General features: G+C 37.8%; 1 protein-coding gene across 5 annotated transcripts in view; it reads left to right on the top strand.

The window, feature by feature from the left end:
• The first annotated feature begins 1,158 nt into the window (after nt 1–1,158).
• Nucleotides 1,159–26,924, top strand: part of BCAS3 (BCAS3 microtubule associated cell migration factor) — a 384,390-nt gene continuing 358,624 nt past the window's right edge. For all 5 annotated transcript variants that reach the window (XM_035889526.1, XM_009633926.2, XM_035889529.1 and 2 more), the window contains exons 1-5: nt 1,159–1,243; nt 4,174–4,228; nt 6,238–6,313; nt 8,268–8,374; nt 18,139–18,220. In XM_035889526.1, the coding sequence (XP_035745419.1) occupies nt 1,173–1,243; nt 4,174–4,228; nt 6,238–6,313; nt 8,268–8,374; nt 18,139–18,220 (391 nt within the window). In that variant the 5' untranslated portion in view covers nt 1,159–1,172. The remainder of the gene's footprint in view (nt 1,244–4,173; nt 4,229–6,237; nt 6,314–8,267; nt 8,375–18,138; nt 18,221–26,924) is intronic.

The raw sequence follows: 26,924 nt of genomic DNA on the forward strand, positions 1-26,924 counted from the left end.
GGGGGCGGCTGGGGGGCGGCTGGCACAGGTGTCCCGCGGGATTAGGGCGTGATGCAAAGCCAGCGTTCCCTTCACGTGCCAGTTGCTGCTTTTAAGGTTGCTTGGCGGGTGCGTCAAACTTGGGTTGCGTTGCTGAGCGCCTCCTTATTAATTTCTGTGGGGCTAAGCGTTTCTCCTTGCCTCCCTTCGTGAGCTGGCCCCTGCGAAGGCCGCCCAAACAAGACACGGTGCCGATAACTGACACCTCGCTGGGAATTGGGCTTTTTCTCTCACACGTGCCAGTTGCTGCTTTTAAGGTTGCTTGGCGGGTGCGTCAAACTTGGGTTGCGTTGCTGAGCGCCTCCTTATTAATTTCTGTGGGGCTAAGCGTTTCTCCTTGCCTCCCTTCGTGAGCTGGCCCCTGCGAAGGCCGCCCAAACAAGACACGGTGCCGATAACTGACACCTCGCTGGGAATTGGGCTTTTTCTCTCACTTTATGTACTGGTTCTTGGTTTGGGGCCCGGGGGGACGGTGGAGGGGAGGAATGGTGGGCTGAAGAGGTGGCTGGGATCTGTGATGCTCCTCTGCTGTTTTTTGCCTCTTAGGAATGTTACGCTGAATTTTCAGGTGGAAGAACGGAAGTGTGAAGAAAAACACGAAGGCGGCACAAAAAGCTGGCATAAAAAAAGCAGAATGTGTTCCACCACGCTTTTTGTGTTAGCTTCATATAACCCGTTATGATTTTCAAGAGTACAATACACTGCAGTTGTGATTGTACATGATTTCTATTTAATTATTTTCTATGACAACAGCTCATTAATAAATAATAGTCTTAAATAATGCTGATGATAACTGTGTGCCTGTACCTCTATTTTTAATGTAAGGTTTGAGGTATTTTTTCCACTTTGTCAAGCAGGTTTGTGTTCTTTTTTACTTTCACATGCGTTGCAGGAGCTGTAGCGATTGAGATACTGAAAAAAGAAGTTGTGTGTGTGTTTGGTTTTTTTTTTTTTTTTTTTTTAAAGCGCTGTACAGGGTCATGGTGCCTGACAGGTTTGTATCAGTCAAGTTTCCCTCTTCAGGAGGTTTTTATCATCCTGAAGAGTATGTCAAGAACTTGTGTAATAAATAATCCTGATACAAATTATTATTAAAAAGAAATGTGTTTCTTACAGGTATCTGCGAAGAAACAATGGCGACAGAATCTCCCCGCCGCCCTAGTCGATGTACTGGAGGAGTGGTGGTTCGTCCGCAAGCTGTCACGTAAGCATGTTTTAGAAGAATAGCCCTTATTTGAAGTGGTTTTATATCTTGTAGAAGAAGAACCTAGCCTGAATTTTCTTTCAGAGCCAGCTGTGGGGGCCTGTGTTGACAGTACGGTTTTGTTGCACTGAGTATTTTCCAGTAAGATAAAGCAAACAGATGTTGCGTTCCTGCCTCCTAGGACTGTGCAGGTCAAACTGTCTCCCTAAATGGGATGCTTTCAGCTTAATACACCCAAACCTTCAAAGTGTGCATTTCAAAGATGAGTACTTTATCTTGCAGTGTTTTGTTGTTTGTGTACGCAGTTTTGTTTGCTGTACAAACGCTGTACTAGCTGTAGGTCAATGGTTGCAAACTCCTTCCTTAGCCTAGAAGGAACATGTGGAGCATGTTTCTTGCTGCTCTTTTTAATAATGCCTGGTCACAAGGATGTATTAAAACATATAAGCCTGTCATTAAATTCCTTCGGTAAGCAGAATTGTGGATTCTGATTTTTTTTTTTTTGCTTAAGAGAACAAAAACAAGAGCAAAGGAAGAAGCTACCTCTCTCCAGTCGGAGTGCGTAAGAGGCCATTTTTTCGCTTGGGCGTCCTTATTTTCATTGTGTTCACATGAAAATACCTTTATGGCAAAAGACATTCTAGAACCTTTATGGTCTCGTCTTTGTCTGTAAAAGGATTTTTGTAGCAGTTTTTCTTTTTTCTTGGGGATGTCTATACTGCTGAATTGTTGCTGCAAAATGGCACCATATTGAAATGTTCACTGGCGCTATCAGTTTCAGCGGCTATTAGTTGGCCACTAGAGATAGCGGTGTATGTTGACATCAAGATTCACTTTATTTTTGCCAGGGAGCATAAGAAACCTATGATTATAACACAAAAAGTTGTGTTAAGAGGTTTGTCTTGGCGGCCATGTGACAGAATAAGCATTATTTTGTGTTGCAGAATTTCTCAACAAGTGCATTTCTGTCTGTAATGACCTGTTCTTCAAAGTGCGCTTTAAAAATAGAATAATAGAAAACCACTGTAAGAATAAGATTATCTGTGCTTTTGTTTTAATAAATATGGTGGCTTGTTCTTGAGGTCTAGCTTTTCACCTCAGAAATGTCAGTCTTTTTGGTGAGAGTTTGTGTGTGTTGAGCAGCCTGCAGCAGCATTCTGCTGCTGATGTTAAACTCTTAGATTCTTAATAATGGAAGAATTTTTTTTTTTTTTGTGGGTGGAGGTGGTGGTTTAGTTGTCTTTAAGCACTTTAAAGATACCTTCTTGGAAGTTTTTCAACTTTAGGAGAGATTTAGAGTACCTACACTGAACAAGACGTTTCCCAAACATCAACTTTGTTTCAAGATATACTTGGGGGGGAGGAAAAAAAAGTACTCGTTTAATGAGCTGAAACGTGAAGACAGCGTGACTCTTGCTGGTAGGCATTCACATAAGAACTTCAAACGCTGTATTTAATGCTATACCTGTAGACAAGTATTATTGCTAGGTAATAAAGGGCTCTGAAGGTATACAAAGACAGTTTTGGTGACCTACATAAATCAAAGAAGAATCAGCACTGGAAACCACAACTCGTTTATAAGGCCTCAGCTTGAAGCAGTAAGACAAACTTTGATGCAGTAATCCCTGGACTGCCAAACAAAATCTAGTTTTGCCATGAGTTGGAATAAGATTTAAAACATTATGGTTTAGATCTACTTTTGTTTTCAGAGAGGAGTCAACCAGTTAAGCTTCATGAGTTGGAATAAGCTTTCTAAGATTTAAAACATTATGGTTTAGATCTATTTTTGTTTTCAGAGAGGAGTCAACCAGTTAAGCTGATCCAGGTGTTGCAGCATTTGACTTGAAGAGTCTTCTGTATTGCTGTGTGTAGGGCGGAGTACTTATTTCTTAAATACTCAACATTCCTATTTCTAGTCTAAGAATCTTACACAGCACAGTTTGAGAAAGCACGAGGAAAGCATATGTACCTTTGGACATCAAGAATCTAGATTTCTAATTTATGATTTTTCTTTGTTGCTATTAGAAATCTTGAGTTAGCACAGGAAAAATTACTACCAATATAAAAAATAATTTAGGGGCTGTCAAAGCTGTTACCTAAAGAGTTAATTTAAAAAAAAAAATAAGTGTTTCAGACTTTATGAAGCTAGTTGTTGTTGCCAGCATGTTTCAGTATTACTCATTACAGAAAGCACAAACTTTTTGTGCGGTTTCAACACAGTCTGTCTAATACAGCCAACCCACGTTGTACGTTGCTCAGCAGTTACACAAGAGACTCGCCGCTCACGCAGGGATAAGCTAATAAAAGCATTAGTTTAAATCTATCAGAACAAATGTATCTTGCACTATATACTATTCTAAATCGTTGCTGCTAATGAACTTCCAAGAAGGAATAAGCTTCCCAAGCTATAAAATCTTATCTGAAAATACCTCCTTACTATTCTTAGTTAAGGTTTTGTTCCATCTCCTGCCCCCAAGCGCTACCGCTTACCTCATCACGGTACGTAACGCAGACGAGGTCTTGAAGTTTACTTGCACCACAAGGAGAGCTCCAGCCCTTAGCTTCAGTCCTCATCTTCATGTTGTAATAGCCAAGTCAAATAGAAAAATACCAAAGAATAACTTCCAACTGCCTGTTGGCCACTCTGATGTGGAGAACATGCTTTATTTCTTGACTATTTTATGTTACACTTTCCCCCCAAGGAGTTATTTCATAAACAGGCATCACTTGGCTTTTTTACAGACTTTTAGGCCGCTGTTTATATCATCAGAGTTTTTGGCAGTATATTAAGAAATTGCGTTGCATGCTTAGTATTTTCATTTGTGCTAAAGACGATGCATGTTTTTTCTCTAGTGATATGTCTTATATAATACATTCATAACCATTTCTGAACTTGAGTGGTAGTTAAAAATTCTCCTTCTGTTTTCAAGGGAGCAGTCATATATGGAAAGCGTTGTTACGTTTCTTCAAGATGTTGTGCCACAGGTACGTGTAGGTCTTTAAAACTATTTTTTCGGTGTACAGAGCATTTGAAATGTGTGTCACATGGACCAAAATATCATTGAAAAGCCAAAAAAATTTTTGTTTTTTTGAATGTGAATCTTGAGACCAGAGTTTTGAAAGCGTAGACTGCATAACATCTGAAAACTGGGCCTACAGATTTCCTCTGATAGGTAATAATTTAAATGAAACACTTAGCTACACAGAAGTTGAATTTACAATGTAAATAGCAGGAAGAAGATATAATATATAAAAAGCAGGATGCGGCCTTTTCCTGTGATGATTTTGGCAACTGAATAGTTGGGGAGGGAAGAGACTGGGCATAATACTTGCTCTGCTTCTTACAAATAGTTTTTTTTCTGGGTTATAGTTGGAAATCTACGTATGAACATTGGCTGGTTGGTGTTGGAAAAACTTGGTAGACCAACTTTGTCACCTCAACTTTTGTCATTGGCTGATAAGGAGAAAGTTTCTTTTGCCTCCTTTAGTCCCTCTCTTTTATCTTACTTCCTTAACTTGCCTCAGAGTGTCCTGGCTGCTGTGGGGCTGTGGAGCTCTGCCTAACCTGTTGTTCTCCAGTGTGCTGAGTTTTGCAAAACAGGAGTCCTCACTCTGTTTTTAAATTTATTTTATTTTATTTTTTTCTTTATTTCTGGGATATGCCTCTCTGGAGAACAACTATGATGCTTATGCCTGCTCTTGGTCATAGTTTTCACAGGCAGCAGCAGCATGAAACAGGAGTGACCACTCCTGTATTGCTCATGGGCCTCTCGGTAGCAGAGGGAAACTAATTTTGTTTTGTTATTCTTTGGGAAAGCTGTAGCCAGTAGTGGAGAAGCATTGCAGCTTGTTGTCTGTAGGCTCAGGGAACTTAGTTCTTATTTGAAGGATTACCTTGGTTAGTTAGTCATGAATTTCCTCAATAATAATACAAAAAAAAAGTTCCCCTCACTAATACTGATTTGTGAAATGCATTTTTGACTTATGATCAAAATTAAAAATAGTCAAACTTTCATTTAAGAGATTGCTGCATTACACACATGCCCCATTTTTTCCCCTCTGTAGTTAAAGGATACAGTCTGTGTTTTATTTTACAAATCAGTTTGCCTTGGAAGCATGGAATGCAATTTGTTTTGAAAAGCAATACCCACACTTACTTTTTAAATTTGTATTTTTAGTTCATGTTGTTGCTTTTCTGGCATGTATAAAGTGATTATATAAGCTCTTCTCATATTTAATCCAAAGTACTGCACAGTATTTTGTTATAATTCATTTGGAAATGATCGTATTTCTACTGTAGCTCACGTTCTTACTACCACAGTTTCTCCTGAGAACTGTAAAACTTGCAGTTTGGAAATTCTGTACATCTCCTTCACAGTTTCTTTTTGTATCTCATCTTTTTATGGGAATCTGTACAACACAGAACTGAAACGTGGATGTGTTCTACTGGAATTACAGTTGATTCACTTTTAAATGGGTGTATTAAAGATGTCACAAATATAACTAAAACATGTCAGTAAAATAAACTATGTAGTAAAGGTCTCCTTCTTTCCTTAATCCTGTTTATAAAGCTTTTAAGTGAATTAAAGAGAATTTTAAAAGTAAAAAGGCCTCACCTGACCACCTCGCACTGCTTTTAGTAGTGTGCAACTGCTAAAATTGTACACTACTAAACTACTAAAGATTGTAGAAGCCACTGTATTTTAGCTTGACTAAATTGCTATAAGTCTTGTGGCATTTCTAACCTGCTCCGCGCGACTCGTGTTATATATGTCGTGTCATTTTTACCTTAGTAAGTGATGTCGTGCTTGTTGAGTTGCATTTAGTATGGTGTGTGTTGGTCATGGAACCATTCATTTTTGAAACAAAACCCCACAGATATACTGGTGCCAGTAAGATACATGTATCTCTGGCTTTCCTTTTTAACTTACATTCCCTCCTATGGAAAAAAGGTGTTAAACTTTCTTATTTCAACTCTTTTGCTCTTTATCCAGGCCTACAGTGGTACTCCACCAGCAGAGGAAAAGGAGAAGATCATTTGGGTCAGATTTGAAAATGCAGATTTAAATGGTATGGCTTCATTTTCTCTCACTTAGTTTTGTGATTTTTTTTTTTTTTTTTTTTTTTTTTTCTGTGGGGGTCCATGTACAATAATTTCAGTCAGCTTTATCAGTAAGCATTGATGACTCCAAGTATTTAATTTCCCTGTTCTAGACAGACTAAATTCTCAGTGAACACCTTCACTTTTGTTCAGTACCTACCAAATAGAACAAATAGGCCTTGCAACTTCATCTAAAGGCAAAATAACTCTTGTTTAGGAAGAGAGGCAAATCCGTACCCCACCTCCCAAAAATCCATTTCCTTTCCTTAAGGTAGTTGAAAACAAAGCATAGGACTGAATTTATTTTCTCTACGGTTTGATTTCAAAGCCAGGTTATTTAACTGTGAATCCAGTTCAGGTCCCAGATGTATTTTCAGTGGTGTGATAGAATGCAGAGTAACCTAGAAAGGAAGAACTGTTGGGGAAAATGAGCAGGGGATTCCATGATGTCTTTCAGGGAAATAATAGAGCAAAGCCACAAAATATCCTTAAATTTTAACTTGTTTTATCACTTTCAGTGTATATTAATAAATCATTGGCACAGACTGCTGACTTAGTGCAGGCAATAGATCTCCAACCTTTTTAAGAAAAAACAGTGATTTTTACAAGTTTTTTCTAAGAGTATCAAGTAGATCCCCACTTAAGATCTGAGCTGCTTTACCTGTCTATCCCAGTTACCTTTTTTTTTGTGGAATAAGGAAGGTTGGGGACTGAATGAGAGATGGTCGAATGCTGCTAGCAGGTAGTTGCTTCCTGAATTAACTGAACATCTTGGAGTTGGTTGGGGTATGTGTGCTTGTCATAGCTGGGGAACTCGGGGGCCTGCCTTCTGGAGAGCACTGCATTTAAGTCTTTCAGCAAATCGCTATTTCTTGTCTGCTGTCTTGTTTTCCTGTCTAGAGCTCTATGGCAAAGGCTCATTCTGGTCTTAGATGAAATAATAGCAACCATAGCCAGAGCTGTGATGGGGAATTTTCAGCCTTTCCAAGATGTTAATAGGGAAGATTATATGTTTTCCAGCTGTTGAAATGGCAAAGAGGCTGCCAGTTCATAAATTCATGGTTATTAGAACTAGAAAAGACCTATCAACCTGTACATGGCATTATGTCCAGCTTTAGGCTAGTTAAGATTTGCTTGCTTGTGGGCTTGTTTTCCTCATGTTTATTTTAAAGAATCTCAGGCATTCACTCTTTAGGTTCTTGTCTACAATACAACAAAACCTCTTCAGAATCTTCCATATTCTGTTTAAATTTACTTTTATGCAGCCTAGTCTGATTGGGCCTGAATGCATCCTCTTTCACCGTCCTAAATATTTCCCCTCTTTCTTTCACGCTTACATTCTTGCAGTGAGCTTTTGTTCATTCCGTCATGGTTGAAAATGTAGTTTGAGAGTGCTTTACTCCAGAAAAGCTTAATATTTTGATCATTATGTCCTGTAGCACTTTTCTTCCTGGGGATATTCTTCTTTTGGTAAGGTTGATGTAAAGATTAATTACACAATATCTAGAAATAGTTTTGATCAGTCTGTGAATTTGTAATTTCTGTATTTGTTGATGTTTATTTTGTTGGTCCTTTGCAAATTTTTCTGTATTTGAAAAGTTTACCCTGTTTTATTAATCATCGGAGAAAGAATTTCAGAAGTTTTTGAGGTATTTAATGCCGACCCACCTTCTAATCCAGAACATTTTTCTCCATCACTTTAAATTTTAATGCTTTCTAACCTCGGTGTGAAACAAATCTCGTATGTTTGCCTAAAAGAATATATTTCAGTATTGCTCCAGCATAAAAATTTAAACCTCTTTGCTTGCTTTTACTTGTGACAACAGAAACATGCATTGAGAAAACACAGTCTAGTATAACCGACACCAGTCATAGTTGATCCTAGCCTGTTACTAATGGCTTTGATATTTAAACCCAATTTAGATACCTCGAGGAATATGGAGTTTCATGAAATACATAGCACTGGGAATGAGCCACCGTTACTGCTGATGATTGGATACAGTGATGGAATGCAAGTCTGGAGCATACCTGTAAGTACAGAGTTCACTTCTGTCCAGAGGCTTTTTTGTTTGTAATGTTGTGTTATTACTTTAATATTTTAATTTTTCCTATTGGAGTGGAAAGAGCCAACGTTTACCATCAGTGTCATATGGTTTGTATGTAATCTGCTTATCTTGAGTTTAATACTGAGCATAGATCAAACACTTGAATTCATGTACCTTCAGATTTAAGAGCTTTTTACAAATTATTCCTGTTAAGTACATTTCCAGAGTTGAATTGGGAGTAGTGTTTGACATTACGGAATAGTTTGTATCCCAGAAAGGACAGAAATCTTTTTAACCTACAGAAAGGAGTAAGGGTGGAAAAATATGAAAAGAATTTGTTTGTCCCAGGAATGCAAGTGTGACAGTATTAATAGTATTTTACAATCACATGTTTGTCATGTACGTGATTTGCAATTTTAATTTTATTAAAGTCTATGTGTGCATATGGGTTTGATTTCACGCTGTCATACACACACCCTGCAGTTTGTTTCAGAGTGGTTTATGAGCACATGGTCTTAATTTGGGGAATTTTCCCCAAATTTCTTGAAACTATAGAATAAAGTTTAATACAGTAGGTCATAAAATTCTTAAATTAAAAAAAAAAAAAAGCTCATAACACCTTGTCCTTCAAAATAATGTAGAGAGGATAGAGTTCTTTCCCTTTGTAAAACACATTGAGGTTTTTTTAGAAATATGGGGGGGTTTTATTACTTCATGGTTAGCTGTGTAGGACATGTGTTTATCTACCAGTAGCTTAGACCGTATAATAGGAAATAATATTAATTTGTACACCAAAAGCTAAGTTAAATGGAATTTCACTGGAGTGTGGTAGAGCTGGCTTTTCCCTTCTTGATTGAATATTGTTAGCTGGAGATGAGGAAGGAAAAAACTGCTGAGCTTTTGCATTTGAAGGAGGATTTAATAGAAATGAAGTGTGACCTAGTATGCTTTATTAAATTTTGGTATTTAGTAACTTTTTACTAAAAGTTAGGAACTTCAACCAAAATTTAGGAATATTTTAACTAATATGTCCTGAGAAACTACACCTAATTCTAACTTTCATGCTTTCATTTTTAATGGAGCAAAACATGTATTTGGATTAGTTTTGTATTTTATCTTTTTAGAGTAGAAATGTGTACAGCACGGCAAAGGTAGCTTGTCCACTTTTTTTAATTTGCCTTACACTGGAATGACTTTGAATACTAAAAAATGGGTTTACAGTACATAATTAGTTTTGTACACTGTTTTGAAGACTGGTCACTTTTGTATTAGTGTACAAATCAGATTATTAAAATGGTCCAGAAAGGCTTTGCTTTGTTCTTTGAAGTGTATTACAGAAAACAAACATTAGGTGTCACTAAGATCCTGAGCTAAGAGAGGAAGCACAACTGCAGCCGTACCAGCAGTTCTAGCACAAGTTGATCAATTAGTTAAGATACTGTGAGTGGTCACATAGACTTAAGATAAAGAATTTTTATAAAGCAGCTTGCTTTAACCTGCTGATATGTTCTTATCCAAATGAATGCATGCTTTCTGAAAAATGTATGGAAGTACTTTGTGTTGACACAGGGCTTGTCCTGGACACTATGATAAGATTTTTGCGTCTAGCAGAGATTGGTGTGTGGGTTTTTTTTTGGTTTTTTTTTTTTCTCCTTTCCGTGTGTGTATGTAACATGCCCTTGCTTTGTGGTTGGGGGAGAGCTCTGTGCATCTCTCTTAAGTGATTTTCTGTGTCTGAAGGAGAGAGTGTCTCTGTCAGAGCTATCTGTACCAATGCCCTTGAGAAATCCGTTCTGAGATGGGATCTTACATGTATAAGGAAAGCAAGTTGAAAGGGGAGAGTCTCAGTTCTTTGGTACGTGTACAGATAAGCTCGCTGTAACCTGTTCTGCATTAACCGTCTGCGTTTAAACTCTTACCCCATGGTAGGCTGCAGTAAACATGAAATAATTTGATGGAGATTACTAACAAATGGCGAGTTAAACTACTTTGTTTATCCAGGCTTATGTGGAATAAGTGTGCTTACTGGTACTGTTGGGCAGGTAGTACAAGGTAACTTATCCATGTTTCCTAGTGGAAAAGAGGGGTTTTCTTTGGGTTTTTTCTTTTCTTTTTTCTTTTTTTTTTTCTTTTTTTCTTCTTTCTTTTTTTTTCTTTCCCTTCTTGTGTCTGAATTAGCCACAAGTTAGGCCACAGAATACCTGATGTTACCTTCTCTTTCAGTAGGTTGATACAGCCAGGTTGTCTTTTTTTTTTCCCCAATATATTTCACTTCTTCATAATTCCTCGATTTTGATAGTATTTAATATTTTAGGAAAAAGAAGAAAAATGAAATTGCAGGACAGTTTCTCTTTGTGTCATTCATTTTTTGCAGAGGTATTTTTAATGGGGGAGAAAGGGGGAGACCAGTGAAATGGAAAAAATGCCAAATGTGGAAATATTTTACCATCCATCTTAGGAATGTCAAATGTAGAGATATTGCATTGCTCTGCCAGCCTTTCATTTATATATTCGGTGAAATTCTGAGATCACATCCAGAGAGGTACAGCTCCAACCTGTGCAATTTGTATGTGTTAGTATAATTTCAATGTTGGAATGGTTCCTTTGTTAGTAAGATGGTCTTGGGGAGTTTCTCAGCTTGATAATCTTTAATATAAATTTAAAATATCTTTTCAGAGCAGGATTTGTATATCCCACAAATTTGGAGGTAACATAACCTGATTTTTTTTTCCACGTTGTTGTTTCTCAGTCGCATTTTTTTTGCTTACATAGTCTGAGTAAAATCAAATCTGGCAGTTATGTGACTGACTTTAAATAAGTAGAGTTTATTTGGCACCACTTTTTTGTGCCCTTTGGTATTATACAAACCTTTCTTCCTATCTTGCTGAGCATTTAGCTTGTAATTAAGCAACGTTATTCCAGTTAAGAGAAAAAAAAAAAAAAAGGATCTCTCTAGTTTAAAAACCTTTCAATCTGAAACAGCAACAATTTGACATTTATGTGAAAATCTACTCAGTAAGGCTATTATCTGTGGCATTGTGCTTTTTATGCGTACAATCGAACCTCTATTCAGCACTTAATAAAGTAATGTGTTGCAGGCAGTCCAGTTTGTGTCTGAGTGATTATGAAGTGTTTATGACAGCTTCTAAGCTGACACTCTCCGTAATGGTGTTACATTGACTTCTAAACACCTTCGCAGTCTGCCTCCAGGAGTGCGTGTCTCTCTGCAGTCTGAGTGGTTTCACATTAACATCTCCTTGGAGTAAGATCTTTGACTACAGACGTGTTACTTGCAAATGGAAGATACCATTAGGGCTGCTTCAAAGGACTAAAATAATGTTTGGACTGCTGGGTGCTGAAGTAACGGCTGGGGTTTTGAAGTGCAGTGTCTAAATCTGTATTGCATAAGAAGCGGAAGGTGTCCATCCAAATGACTTTTCTTTGATCTTTGTTTTGAAATGGGGGTGGGAAGGTTAAAAGTGTTCTTAAAATATGCCTTACTAAGTGGGGAGAAATCTGGGGATATACAAAAGTATGACTAGAAGTTCCTATTTGATAATTGTGCAGTGTAGTTTTGTGTTTTATTTGGAATTTGTTTTTCCCTTGCTTCCAGTTTCATGTTTCAAATACAGTTGGAACTGGTTTCTGCCTAATGTGGTTTCCGAGTATCTGTTCTAGATGTTGCTGTTCAGGGAAATGCATGTTGGCTGGTTTTGTGGCAGATAATTTTTTTTTCATTGTACGCTGGAAGCTTCAGAAGTAGAAAAATCATCTTAATATAATGGTTCATAATACACTTAAAAAAGAACGATCAAGGTAGAGTCGAATGAAGTAAGAACTACCAAAGGGAACTTTTCATAACAAGCGCAGCTGTATATTTAGTGAAAAATACTTTGAGGCTGAGGTATGAGGATGCTGCCACAGACTGCCGGGATGCGTCAGCCCATATGGTAGGTGACTTCCGCGGGGAGACCTCTGGAATGCAGAGGAGTCGTTGGACGAGGATGGCATCGTGTGCTGCCATTTCTGTACTTACCACCAGACCTTAAATTTCTTCAAATGCTGCTGCCAATACTACTATGATTTTTAAGTTGTTAGAACTGCAGTTGTACAGCAGATGGTGTGTGGATGTGGATGTATAGATGGATGTATATGGTAAGTCTGATGTGCCAGTGCCATTTTGTTTTCTCAACTGTTCATCAAAAGCGCTGTGTGCTGGGGTTTTGATGCTGTCTTCCTAGTCCCTTTGTAATTCTTCCTCTTCTAGAGCTGGGAAAAGGACTAGTCACGGTAAGCTGCGATCCTTCCCCCGCCCGGACCTCCTCCTGATAGAGGGTACCACTGTTAAGGCTTGTATTAGCCACTTGGAAAAATGGTGTAATGACCTGACCTAGTAACTCTGAAAATTGCCAAGGACTGTACAAAACATCTATGCAAATCACTTTCTGAGGCTTTAGTTTTTTACACCGCAGATGATAGCAATATGTAAGAACTTTCTGGTTTTCACAGTCATTAAGTGGCTGCAGGACTGTTGGAACTTAATTTTAAACTCTGATTGTACCCTACATCAGTAGGGAAAAAAGCACATGCAACAACCTTTGAAAAGGACGTGGTGAGAGGTGTCAGAAGAGTCCAAACGGTGTTCCATGTGGCTCTCCTTGGATGGGGTCAAAGCTAAAATGAAGACTCATGGAGGGTATTTTTACCCGTATTCTGCCTCCTTCCAACATTGCCTGCATCATTCTTTTTGTAGAAATGAAGTGATTAAAAACAATGTGGAACTGTCCCCCAAATTAGAATTTTATAGGGAACCTGCATCCTGCTCGTGTTAAAACTCCTCAAAACATATGACAAATAAAGTGAGAACACTGAGGAAACTGTAACCAAAACCATTTCTAAGCTTTCATTGTTTTTTAAATTCAGTTAGTGTTGTCATAATTTTAAATACTAGGTGAAATTTTGTACTTAATTCAGTCACTAGTGTAGATGTCTGTAGCATTCTTTGAGCATCTGAATTCTTATATACATAATCACAGATTTTTTTTTGAATGAAAGAAAAAGCAGACTTTGAATTTCTAAACTAAAATGATAAAAAATGTCCTTTTACTCACAGTCCTTCCTTATTCTCTCAGTAGCAAGATGGCAGGTGATAGTCTTTAACCCAACGTGACTATATCAAACAGTATTTTGTGGTGGTATCTGTCAGTTGCTTATGTTCATATTAGAACACCGTATCATGATAATCTAGATCATATTTAAAACATTTATTGTATTAAAAAAAAAAAAACAAACCCAACAACCTGATATCTTCCCTGTGCTCTGGGACAGTTTTTTAACACGCAAGCAGTTTGCTTTTATATAGTTGCACAGTAGTTTAAACGTTGAGTTCCGAACTTTGTTTCAGTTTGGTGTACGTTTGACTTTTTCTTCTTTTTTCCCCATGTGAAAACCATTTTCTATGGTTGGAAACTATTAGTTATCCTTAGTGTGAACAAAACTTCCTTTGTTCTGTTTTTTTATGGGTGCAAACTGGTATGCTCCAAACAATAAAGCTCTGTCATCAAAAATTAAGCAGTGCTCCAGATTTCTGGTCTGTCGTATTTTAAGCAGTAGCTCAAGACGTCTGAGAGGAGGAGAGAGGAGTTCTTGCTCTTTTTCAATCTGTCGTTATTGGAAGAGAGCGATGAAGACTTCGTTGGGGCCCGGGTTTTGAATCGGCGTGTTCTTTGCTTGCAGCCTCCCATGTAGGTCTGGGGCTTGTGGTTTGATACCAGGCGCTGGGAAAGCTGAAATGTTCTATCAGACCAGCTTGGAGCCGTCATTTTGGATCCGCTCTTTCATAGAACAAGTACCTGAAGCTGCTTTTATAGCTTAATATTCAATTCTTGAAACCTGTTTGGAAATATTCTTGGCTTTTGGAATGGGAAAGAAAAACTTTTAAGAGCTTTGAAAGCTGCCATAGGGACTCGCTACTTAGCTGGATCAAATCCAAAATGGCAGCCACAGCCTAGTTTTTTCACAGGTGCTTTTTGAAGAATTTAAAGCTCTGTTTTCAATTCATGAAATCTATTTATATTTTGTCTATGCTTGTGAGACTGTGTAGGCTCAAGGGACTGGTAATGGGATGTGGAGCCTTTTACTTATACTTGCCAGCCCACATCTCACCCAAACTGGCAGCAACAAAGTTGTTAGCCATTTAGCGATGGGGCTGGGCTTGTGTTAAATGCAGTTCCTTGTCCCGCTTTAGTTCCTAATGGAATAAGTGTCCCATTCACAGAAAAGATTGGCTGTCTATGCTGGCTGTCTCAGGAGTGAGATAAGGCCTGAACGGGCAGGAAGATCAGGCTATATAATCTCTCCTCTCTGAAGATGGTGCTTTCAGTCAAAATTGATACATGTGGCCTCAGCAATGGTAATAAAGTTTTATGTTTTATATAGATAAATGAAGGGCATTAACATCAGCCACAGTTAATTCAGAATTTTATAAGACTGCAAATAGCAGAAGCTTCTCCTGGTGGTAGTGTTAATTATAAGTCAAAGAAAATCTTGAACTCTGAAGCCCTAATGCATTTTTCAATGCCAAGCAAACCAGAGGAACAACCAAATTCTTGCTAATTCAGGGCATACAACAAAGTCCAATGCCTTCGATGATTTTCTGTTTCTGTTGAACAGTTAAGGACATAGAACTTAAAAAAAAAAATAAATCCCTCAAGAAAACTGTTATTTTATGGAGCTATAATCAATTAAGTATTGGTGTTTTAATCTGGTCCATGTTGTAGTGTCACATCCAGATTTTTTGTAAACTTCTTGGTGCTTTGTACTGAATTTGACTTTTTTTTCTTTACAAATGAGATGCCAGTGGTTGGGTGGCATCTTGTATTTTCATTACAAAATCTGCAGTGGACGTATATCTTAAAATTTGCTCCTTTTTGGCTTCTGGGAGTCAATAGCCTATAACCTGCTGAGTACATGAGCTGTACAGGGGGCTGAAGTTACCTGAACACTTACTTGCTTTTTTTTTTTTTTTTCTTAGTTCTGCACAGTTTCCTCAGTCTGCATTTCAAACTGACCTTAAATGGCTATTCTTCCATGCCCCTACACAGACTGAGAGGAGAGGACATGTTACACTACAGTATTACACTTGGCAGTGGTCTCCAAACAGTTAGGAGCTATCTACCTATAATCTCGTCTTTGTCAGTCTGATCCTGTGGCTTTGGTTAGTCTATTTAACCTTCCTTTCTGTAATTTCCACCCGGTATAAAATAAAATAGTTATCTTTCAAACAATGAATATTAATTATTAAAAAGTAAAAGCATTATATGCATGGAAAGAGCTGGGCTGGGGTTTTGATGTTAGGTGCTGAAGTACAAATAAACTTCATTTGTATTTATATGTTCTAGGCTTTTCTTTGAAAATCTCCACTTTAAGCTCTACCAGGTCTTGGCATCACAGGCTGAATAAACATACTCTCTGGAGTTCAGTATATTTAAGAGCAGAAACTGAGTTACGGAGGTTTGGCCTTCTTAGTGTATCTAACTTTTGGGGCTATAACTTTATTTGAAGTAGGTTGGAGTTAGAGCTGATGTGCTGGCATAGTTAAAAAGTGGAAGGAGGTGACTGAATTGGGTTGGATTCTTTTATGTGAATCACTTCTTCCATACTTTTGTTATGCTAGTTCTTTTCCCTCTTGTTTTCATTCATAGCCATTGATGTGCATGTGAAACAGCATTTTCATGATTTTGGGGGGAAAAAATCTTTAATTGCCAATAATAATAGTTCCAAAGCCTCATTTTTTTTTTTTTTTTTTAAATTTTATTTTTTTCTTCTTCTCCGTTTCCTCCTTTCCCTTTTCATAGAGCTGGTGTGTACCAATGAATAGAAAACACGCTGCTGTCTTCATCTCTTTTCATCTCTTTGTCTGTCTCTCTTTCTCTAATTTTTCTCATTTTCTGCTTAGCTGCACCCTACTATGTTCCAAGCTGTCTTTTCTGGATGCAGATGTTATCTGTGTGCTTCCCCCACCTCCCCCCCACTGTCCTCCAAACTCATGATCTGTTAAAAACAATCAGCAAACCTTTACTGAGTTGATTTCTGATCATCATTCTTTTGTCTTGTATAGAATCTGGTCAGCAAGCTCTTCAGAGCAGAGGCCTCTAGCTGTCCCAGAGGGAAAATTAAACTTGTTTTACAAAAGCTGGAGTACTGCGATGTTGTATGTTGGTCAGATGATGCTGCTAGCTGGAAGAGGAGAATCTGCTATGATTGGAACATCTGCCTAATAAAATAAGAGCAGAGTAGAGTAAGGGATTAATTCTCATATTGATTACAGTTTTAACACTGTTGTGTCCATCAGGAATAACTCGGATCACATCATTGACAGTAATATTGATTCACACCGGTGCGGAGCTGCAAGCTGTCTGCAAATCTAAAATGGCTGAGAAAGTTATTTCCCCAAATTTGTGTCGTTTGAATATTGTTCCAGGTGTAATATGGAAAAGCAGTAGTGCACGACGTTCTGTGTTTACTTGCTGTTTACAGAATGATGGGCTACCTCTGTAGTAAGTGGTATTTTCGGAGTAATCTTGTGTAAGACTTGTGCTTCAGTGGGGTGGGTTTCATTCTGCCCACGTTATCTAAAGCAGCGATAATAAATAATGAGGCTCGGGGTTAAGGCTGGAAGAGAACTAAGAGCCTGAAGTGCTATACTTGTGATTTGTTGGTCAAACAGTAGTAGTATTTTAACTTTTTGAATGTGTGATCTGAAGTGCAGAAAGAAATGGGAACAACTATAAAATGACATTTCAAAAAGCTAACTTGGATTTATAGCTTATTGATTCATAAGGACCTTGTTCCAAATTGTATTCGCTTCTGATATTGTAAAGTGCTTGTTTGGCAAATCTTTATGCCAACATGTTGGCTGTGTTCTTGGTCTCATTACATCTGTTTTAAGTTGTTGGTTATTTGGAAATGAGCTTCATAATGTTTGCCATTTTCCTGAAGTTTGACGTTCCATATCGGATCCATTACCAGGCAGTTATGAAAGTGCATTCTGACTGACCATTTGCAGGAAGTCTGGAAATTCTTCTTAACTGCTTCTGGTTTAATCTCTTCAAGATTGCCATTAGTGACAAACTTAATTAGTTTGACCCCCTATTTTTAAACATAATTTTCACACCTGGAGAATATAGAATGTACCAATATATCAAATTCCCTGATCTTTTACTACTGATGTTTGCCACTCTTGATCATTGGTTAGTTAGAGGGTTTTTTTTTGAAACATGCGCTGTGTACAATAAATGCTTGTGTTTCAGATTCCTTGAATTTTTGTTAATTTTAGTCAGCAGTCAACTCTCAAGTCGTGTTTCTTTTAAAACATGTATAGGTACTAATAGTAGGTAGTGCTAGTATCTCATCCACACAGTTGAAGGCACGCGTTTCTAGAGGCAGGCCATCTTTGCTATAATTTGTGTTATTTATTCAAGACTTCGAAGATATTCTCACTTAGAGAAATTGCAGATGGTTGGTTAGAGAGGCAATGTCTTACCAATTTACTTTCTAACCTACCTCTGTGCAATGTCTTTCTACCTACTTTCTTATCTATGTTATTACTATCTACATATAATATACAATAGATAGAATACATTATATAGTAATATAACATATAGTACTTATGTTAGTATCTATCGTATCTATAAATACGTGTATTTTCATAAATGCATGGTTTGTTACATTGTATGTTCATTTTGCAGATCAGTGGTGAAGCTCAGGAACTGTTTTCTGTCCGCCATGGTCCAGTTCGAGCTGCACGGATTTTACCAGCTCCACAAATCAGTAAGTATATATTTATATGATTCATAATTAGACATAACTTTTTTTACAGTTCTCTGTCCAAATCATTGCTATAACCTGATATGTAGATTTTTCCATTTGTTTTAAACTGTCACATTCATCATAGCTTTCTACAAGCATTGCTTACCCTTTTCTTCCTCCTACTCTGCAATCCAGTGCTTTCTCCAGTTTCACCTTCAGATTTCAGCTTCGATGCTGCTTCCCTTGTAGTTTAGAGGATATCGAGGTACATCTGTGCTCGGAGATCGGTCCGCAGATGTCAACAATTCTATTTGGAAATATGTATTACCAATATTGTATTGATATAAAATAATATTGAAATGAATTTTTATAGCAAGGCGATGGCTGATGGCAATAGATCTAGAAATTATTAATGTTTATTAAAAACTCCTGTTCTAGTGGATTGTAAAGTCTATTCAGAACGAGATGCCCTTCTAAACTCTTAAACTCTTTAGAGGTTAGTATGTCTTTTTTTTTTTTTTTTCTTTTACCCATTCAGGAGCCAAACCAGAAACAACATAAGTAAGATAATGCAAGAGCTAGTTGATCTAAGTAATATAGCTTGTACAAAGAGAAAATATCCTTCTATTTAAATATTTTTAATGAATAAAATACCAAGTATTTTCTAAGCTGTGAAATGATCTAGATAGTCTGCTAGTGCATGCATTAAGTTTAGCAATCACAGCTTTTTTGGATGTTTTTAAAACTTTTCCACTCCAATAAAAGTAACAAGAAAATGGAATTTATTTTTTGGGGTAGTACTAGCTTCTAATTTGTTTCCTTTCTACTTACTTTATGTAAACTTATTCAAACAGTTTGACCTCTTTAGTGGTTGAACTTCTATTATCATCCCTCGAATACCGATAGGCACCTCCTCTCTGTTACTGCTTAAATACTGTTTTATCAAGTTCTAAGACGAGCTGCTTGGTTTGGTAAACAGGATTGTTTCGGAAATTCTGAGTTAACCCCCTGGAAGAGCTTGCTGCAAAATTTAAGCAACTATGCATAACCAAGCAATTCCCTTTAAAAAAAAAAAAAAAAAGACACTGTTCCATCTAAACACAAAATCTGATTGTAGACTTGTTAAAGGCCTAAGATGTGTTGGCGTCCTGGCTCATTTTTGGTTACGGCAGCGTTTTGCTTATCTTCTCTCCCTGTAACTTCAACTGGGCAAGGCATTCTGTACGGCTGCTGAGTGGTATTTGTAGTTTAAATTGGTTGCCATGTTTTACTTCACAGATGAAAAGAATGTACTTCTGGTATGACCACATTTTTTTGGGGTGCTGCTGGATTACAAATTCTACTAGTACATTATGAATTAATTAGTGAACTAAAAAAGCCTAAAATCTCATTGTTTAAATTTTAATTACAAAAATAGTAAATTATAATAATTTTGAATGTTTCAAAGAAAGTAAATGGAGGATGTTAAAGGTTTAATGGGCCCATTTTATATTGTCTCAGTGATTTCCTGAGCAGAGGAATATAGGAAGTATGTGTGTATGTGGTTCTGTAGCTGTTATGGGTTAAAGTAATTTAAAGCAAAATACTTCACAAGCATTTTGTGCCTTTTATTCCGTTTATGGGAACGGTGCGTAATTCCTGATGAGCTATGGTTTTTTTGCTGTTATATGTGTCATTAAGTAATGGATGTCTATGCCCCTTCCTCATTCAAAGGAAAAAAAGAGGAGAAAGAAGTGTAAATGAAAACTAACTTAATTGAAGGACCTAAGGTCTGTTTTTTCTGATTGAAAAATCAAAGCACTATTTTGCTATCGAGTGAGTTACACTGCTTATGAACTCCTTCAGCCACTTGCTCTCTTTCTGTCTCTGAATTGCATATATTTAGCATCAGGCAATGATAGTTGTTACATTGGAAAACTATTCAAATTAGCTCATATTAAATTAGGTCAAACCTTTTAAAAACATTTTTTGGTCTCTTTTTACATGGCTTGGTTTAAATAAATCTTTGCTTAAAAGTACATGAGCATATCATTGACCAGTATCTGGAATCAGATAAAAGTAAAGCTGTAATAAGAGGCCTTAGATAACGAACACATGAGCCTCAATGATTCTGAGCAAAATAAAAGAAATTTGTAAAGGAGAAGCTGATTACCATCAGAAGGCTCAAACACCATTTTACTGTAAAGCTGCAAAAAGGGAATTATTGAAAATAGGAGTCTCGGTGGATGGATTTGGCACGTTCCTAGAAACAGATCTTAGTTTGTGATAAGCAGCTCATTCCCAGGTGTGAAAGGAAAGCTCGTGGTTTTAACTTGGTGACTTTACAGTAGCAGAACTTAATAGTTTGTCAACTATTTTGTTAAAATACTATACTACTTTGATGTTAGATCCTCTGCTGCATCGTGTGCTTCGTAGCATAATAAAGCATTGTTTCAAAAGAGTTATTTCACACAGGCTTATTTCATGCTGGCTTATTGCAAAGGAGACCTCCTCAAATCTGATTTAGCGGGTTATAAGTGGCCCTAGTAGCAGGAACGTGGTGCAGTATCTGGAGCTGGCCTTGCATGCTGCCAGCTCAGATCCGGTGAGGTTTGTTAGTTCAGGCTCTGTGCCACGCTAGAGCAGTTAAATGGCTCCTGGAACCGTTCTGACCTGGCAGCTGTACTGCAATGTTGATGCAGGGTTTTGTCTGAGCTGACAAACCAGGTAATACCTGACCTGGCCCAGCACTGCAGCACTTTGATGTCTCTGTGTCCGTGGCATGGTTGGCCTGCAGCCTGGATAAGATGTCTGTGAAGAATCGAGAGATTTCTGTACATAACACGGAAAAATGGAGATATTGACCCTTCTCTGTGGACAGAGAATATCTACTGTTGCCCTCAACAGTAGATATGGCTTTGATTATTTTCTACAGCTTGCAATATAAATGGCCTTTTTGGAGAGTGAAGGTTTACACTGTGACCAAATTTTGGGCTTAAGAGAGGAGATAAAGTTGCATGGCTAATATTCAGAATATGAATGTCTGGATGCTGTCAGTCTTAGAAATAAGAATAGTAAGTCCTGGCACTTTGCGTGCCACATGCTGCGTTATCTGCTGGGCCATCTGCTTAGCACGGGCTTTTTAACTCACCTAGCTCTTCTACACTTTCAAATCTGTATGCTGTGATTGAGTTTAGTACTTATTTATATGTATTCAGATGCCTGGCTTTCTGAGCTCTGGATTTCTCCGTCTCTTCAGATAAAAGAGCATGCGAAGATGTGTTTGAAGACAAATTGATGTGACTTTGTGATTATTAGAAGGGAGAAAATATTAAGTGGTAGATACAAAAGAAAGCTGGACTTCTGCCAGTTAGATTTAGCTCCTCTTCTCTGTGAAGAGGAAACTACAGTTGGTAACGTGATTGTAGTTAATGATAGTGAGAGAACCAAGCAAAAATCGGGGGGCAGTAACCCCCCCCTCCTTCTCCGTTTTATATGATGCAAATTTGTGATGCCTGCAGTACTACTTCAGTTCTCTGTGTTGGGCTTCCTCTCACATAACACCTAATGGCTCTGTTTAGCCACACTAACCTAATTATTAATGTTCTTTGTTTAACGTGTTTTCTAATTTTTCACCACTTCCTCTAGATGATGCCTTTCTCATTTTTGTGAGGCAGCTGATGGCATGGATACGTACTTATAGAACTGAAATGATACTGAGTTTGAGTTCTGTATATTAAGTATTCTGTCTTGGATATTCCTACCTTTGTCTTTTCCGTTTTCTCTTTTGATGAGCATTTCCGAGATATTTATAGAAACATTAGAAATATTACTTATTTAGGTTTTCTGAAGTAGTTGTATGTTCTTTGACCTGGGAAGTCACTAATAAAACAAATTCAGAACTCTTACAGTATTTTTAAAAATTTATTGTGGTTTTGACTTCATTTTGCAGTCCGTTGCATATATACTTGTGAACCAGCGCTAAGGAAATAATACATTTACCTCAGATAGCTTTGCTGTTCTTTTTCCTACAAAATCTGAATATTGCTGCTTTCTGAAGTGAGTTAGTCTTCCATTTTTCATGACTTATCCCAGGTCATTTTACAAAACCCTGGCCAAATACCTGCTTTCCGCCTTGTGCTATCCCATTTATTAAGGTAGGCTTGCATAGTTGAAAAGTTGATCAAGAAATTAGGCCAAGCTGCAGGAATGGCACTGTGTGTGGCAGTTCATGGGTAAAGGGTACATGGTGACTGGCTCGTGTTGAAGGTTAGGTCAGTCCTTGTCTCTGAAACCTCTATCTGTGTCTCAGCATTATGAAAATAAATTCCCCTAGTGAATTGAACTAATTTCTCTACAACTCTACAACTGCCTGACAGAAGGGGGTAGTGAGGTGGGGGTCGGCCTCTTCTCCCTGGTAACAGATGGTAGGATGAGGGGGAATGGTTTGAAGCTGCACCAGGACAGGTTTAGGCTAGACATTAGGAAAAACTTCTTCACCAAAAGGGTTGTCAGGCTCTGGAATGGGCTGCCCAGGGAGGTGGTCGAGTCCCCATCCCTGGAGGTATTTAAAAGAAGGATAGATGAGGTGCTTAGGGACAGGGTTTAGTGGTGGGGTGGCAGGGTTAGGTTAAAGGTTGGACTCGATGATCTCAAAGGTCTTTTCCAACCAAAGTGATTCCATGATTGCTGTTTTCTAGACTATGCTGCTTGCAGAAAAGGTGGCCTGATAGTCCTATATCTCTCAGTGAATTTGACTGCTTAGTCAAATTGACTGATAGTGGGAAAAAAAAAAGGCAAATAAAGGAAATAAAAGAAAGAAATCAGAGGTACTATGATTAAAACAACTATGAACCAAGGGAACCTTATGGATGAAGGGTTGAAAAATAGAATTAACTTGAAAATCTAAAATTAATTGGGACACAGAGTAGTTTTGCATTTGAAAATCTGTTTTTGAATTTGAAAATACTGTTAAAAGTATAAATTTTGCAGCAGATTTAACTCTGTACTTTACTGCTTACATCTTTGATTTTGGGAAAATAAAATTTGAACCTCAAAAGCTAACTCAGCTTTACGTGCAGGTATGCTTAAAAAGAACTATAATATTTCGGTTGCTTTCTAAAGGAAGGCAGATGTGAGTTTTGTATATATTCAACGACTTGGGTGGCTTAGTGGTTTTAAGTCCCCGAAGGCCAAAATAATTGCACGGTACGCCTAGCAGGGGAACTAGCCCTCCAAGCTGAACAAGCAGTAGCAGTTGGTAGCTAGACCTGGATTGGTGCGAGTGGGTCGTGCAGGTGTGCGTTTCAGTTTTGGTGTTCTGTAGCTCTTCTGTGGGTTGCTAGGGTATAATGAATGTTTAATGTCTGCGGATTATAGAAATTACAGAACAGAATTCTCGAGCATAGCAAGTAAGCCTTTTATAGACACTATAGGGAAAAATTTTAGAGGATGACTGTTTTAAAATGCTAATTTCTTTGAAGCTGTGTGGACTGACCTGTATGCCACCGTTGCAGTTCTGTCCACATCAAGTCAATGCTTTAGCTTATTAGACCTTAAACTTTCACCGCATTAGACTGATGCGTCTTTTAAGTTTTCCGAACAAGATTTCAATCAAAATAAAATATTTCTATCTGTCTCTAATGCGTGACTCTAGAAACATTGTTCTTTTGCGAATGTTTCAAGGTCATCGTTTGTGGGTTTTTCTCATATAGAAGCTACATGGTTATCGGAGAATATAACTGTGGTGCGGTGCAGCAAAGACAACTTTCTGTACAGAACCGCCAAGAAAATGTTCTCCAGGCACCGCTGCTTCTTGCAGCATTGCTGTCTGTCTCAGAAATGGGAGGGTCGAACGGGCTGAGGAGGCAGGAGATACGGAAATCGACTGGAGCTGAAGGGGTTCTAGGGTGATAATTTTGGGGGATGCTAAGAAACCGGTATGATGATGTAGGTATTGGAGAGGGCCTTGGAAACTTGAAATGTCTGGGTGCTGCTGGGAGTTAAGGGAGATAGACGTGATGCTTATGGTCTAGAATATTAATCCTGGAGGAGCACCTGAAGGTCTGAGATGAGGACAGCAGCCACAGTGCCATCGATCGGGCATGGTATTGAGTAATGCAGTTAGAGCTTATCTGTGCAGGAAATGGAGCGTTTATAGATGCTACCCTGAAGCTGAGGAAGGAATTCACACACTATTTTTAGGACTGGCTCGAGCCTCTTCACTTCTGTTGAAAGTAGCACGTATGCTTTTTTGTATTTGTGTTCAATAAGTGATAAGGAATGTTAAGAAAGATTCTGCCCCTGATCCCCCACCAAAAAAAAAAAAAGCGGCAGCAAAATAGGGAGTGAAAACCATACATAGTGAATGCCAGCCATGTGGGCTAATGGATTTCCAGATAGTGGTCGGCTACTACACTGACACGGGGCAGGACCACAAATGCCACACAATTTTCAAGTAACAGATAGAATTAAGAGGGGTTTAGTTGAACAGGAGATGCACTGCGTTAATAAATGGCTGTGATGGAAGCTGATCAGTGGAATTACATACCAGAAAAATATACTCCATACATGCTATTGCTAAATAGGTCAGAATTTGATAGTTCCGCGATGCAGTTCTTACTCAAGGGAAATGAGGATACTTTTCATAATTTTGGGTGGCTTTTGAGTTCCTGTGAAGATCACTGGGGTTTCATTTTTATTCCTCAAAAAGGCGTGGTGCTGTTGTTGCCATTGTTATTGGCATCATTGGGAGGCCTTGGAAGGCCCAAGCCCTGGCTATTCACAGTTTCATCAGAGGTACAGAACGTAAGCCGCTTTCAGCTTATGTGTGGATAACCTTTTGACTTCATAAAGTTCTAAATGTTGATTTGTATGAAATTTCATTTAGCCACAGATATTTTTTTTCGGGTTTAAGTATACTAACTGAAGTTACAATTTTTTTTTTTTTTTTTATTAAAACATACGTCATTTAGCTAAATGGAGCTGTAGATAAGGTGGTGCCTTGTTGGCAGGAAGGACAGTTTTCATTACTTTAATTGTGTGATTTGTCAGGATTTTCAGCTTTTTATAAATGCTGTAGTGTTATATGACAGAATTAAAAGGATTTAGAATAAAAGGAGTTTAAGAAAAAGACTTTGCAACAGGATTTCAATACTTTTTGTATTTGAGGGATTTAGCTAGCTGTTTTTCATTTCAATCATCCTGCTGCATTTTGTTAAACACTGTGTGTGGAGCAGGTGTGTACAACGTCAGTACATTGCACATGCAAATAAACACAATTTTACAAATAAAAATTAATCCACCATAACTTGGAAGATTAATTCCCACCACAGAACTAGAAAGGGTTGCTGCCTCCATTAAGCGTTGCAGAGAACAACACATGTCGCTTTTTGCAATCTCACGAATGGTCCCGCTATTAACCTGATTTAATGCCCTGCAGAGTCCTCAAAATAATGATATTTTTCTACAGTATTAATATTTACATTCTGAAAGTATATATCTGAAGTAGAAAATGGCTTTTTTTAAAATGAAGGCCTCGGTCATTACAGGCTGAAATCAGAAGTTTAAGCACCTGTTGTACAAATTTTGCAAATCTGTATTGTGGGTATTAAAAGCTGGTATTGCTTTTGATTTTGTGCAGTTGTTTCCCTGTACTCTCCACCACCTTTCTTCCCCTTGCTCCCCCTTCCTTGTCGTTAAACGTAGAACTAGACCAGAAAGAAACATATGAATTCATGTCTCCAATATAGCCTAGTTTAAAAAAAAAAAAAAAAAAATATATAGTTAAATACTTAAGGTAAAATCCTGGCTCTGCTTAAATCACTGTCAGAACTCCTGGTAGTCAGCATTTCACCCTTAACGCTGGGAGACTGGCTAAGTGAACAGAACAAATGGAGTTCATCTGTTACTTGTATTGAAGAAAACAAATTGGTTGCCAGATTCTTAAGAAGACTATATGTTTCATTTATCAATTTACAGGTCAGTACATACAGTACAGGTATGACTCAGGCCTTGAAATAATAGAAATAAAAGGAAAATACATTTGGCTGGTTTAAGTTACTTGTAAAGCTATTGTTGATGGTGAAATTATTAATGTGACCCATTTGACTTTATAAATACCCAAATGTGTAGGAGGGAAGACTTATCCTTGTACAGATGAGAGTACTGAACAGTTTTTGTTACAAATTAATTGCATGTACCTGAGTTATTAATAATTAACAGGGACTGTTATGTGAAAATGTATATTGTTAATTGTTGTGCCTTTCTGAATAATTGATTTAGTGCGGCTACCACCAGTATTTGTGAATTAAATTTTGAACAGACTGTATCACTAATATTCTTTATAGATCAAAGGGGTTGGTATATAATGGACAAAAAAAAAATAATTCCATTATTCACCACACACATACCTATAGATAGATAATTAAAAAGGCAAAGGTTGAAAGAAAATGGAGGAAATCTAGTAGTGTTACTGTTGGTTGTTCATCAGTTCTTTAAGTTGGGTGGAAACATACCCTGGAATTTAATAAAAGGTTGTTCACAAGTAGGAGAGAGGGTTTTTTTTGACTCAGTTTTAGTTTCATTTCTGTTTACGTAGCAATAAGGCAAAGTTTTCAAAAATTTTTCAAATCCCATTTTAAGGCGTGTGGCGTATTTAACAATTTGACAGGTCTCGAGTCAAGGCGTGACTGCAATTTGGGAAGTCGGCAGGCTGGTTTTCATTGCCTGGCTCTGGTGGCAGCGG

This window comes from Egretta garzetta, unplaced genomic scaffold (assembly GCF_000687185.1).
Source record: "Egretta garzetta isolate BGI_Z169 unplaced genomic scaffold, ASM68718v1 scaffold112, whole genome shotgun sequence".
NCBI classification, from domain to species: Eukaryota; Metazoa; Chordata; class Aves; order Pelecaniformes; family Ardeidae; genus Egretta; species Egretta garzetta.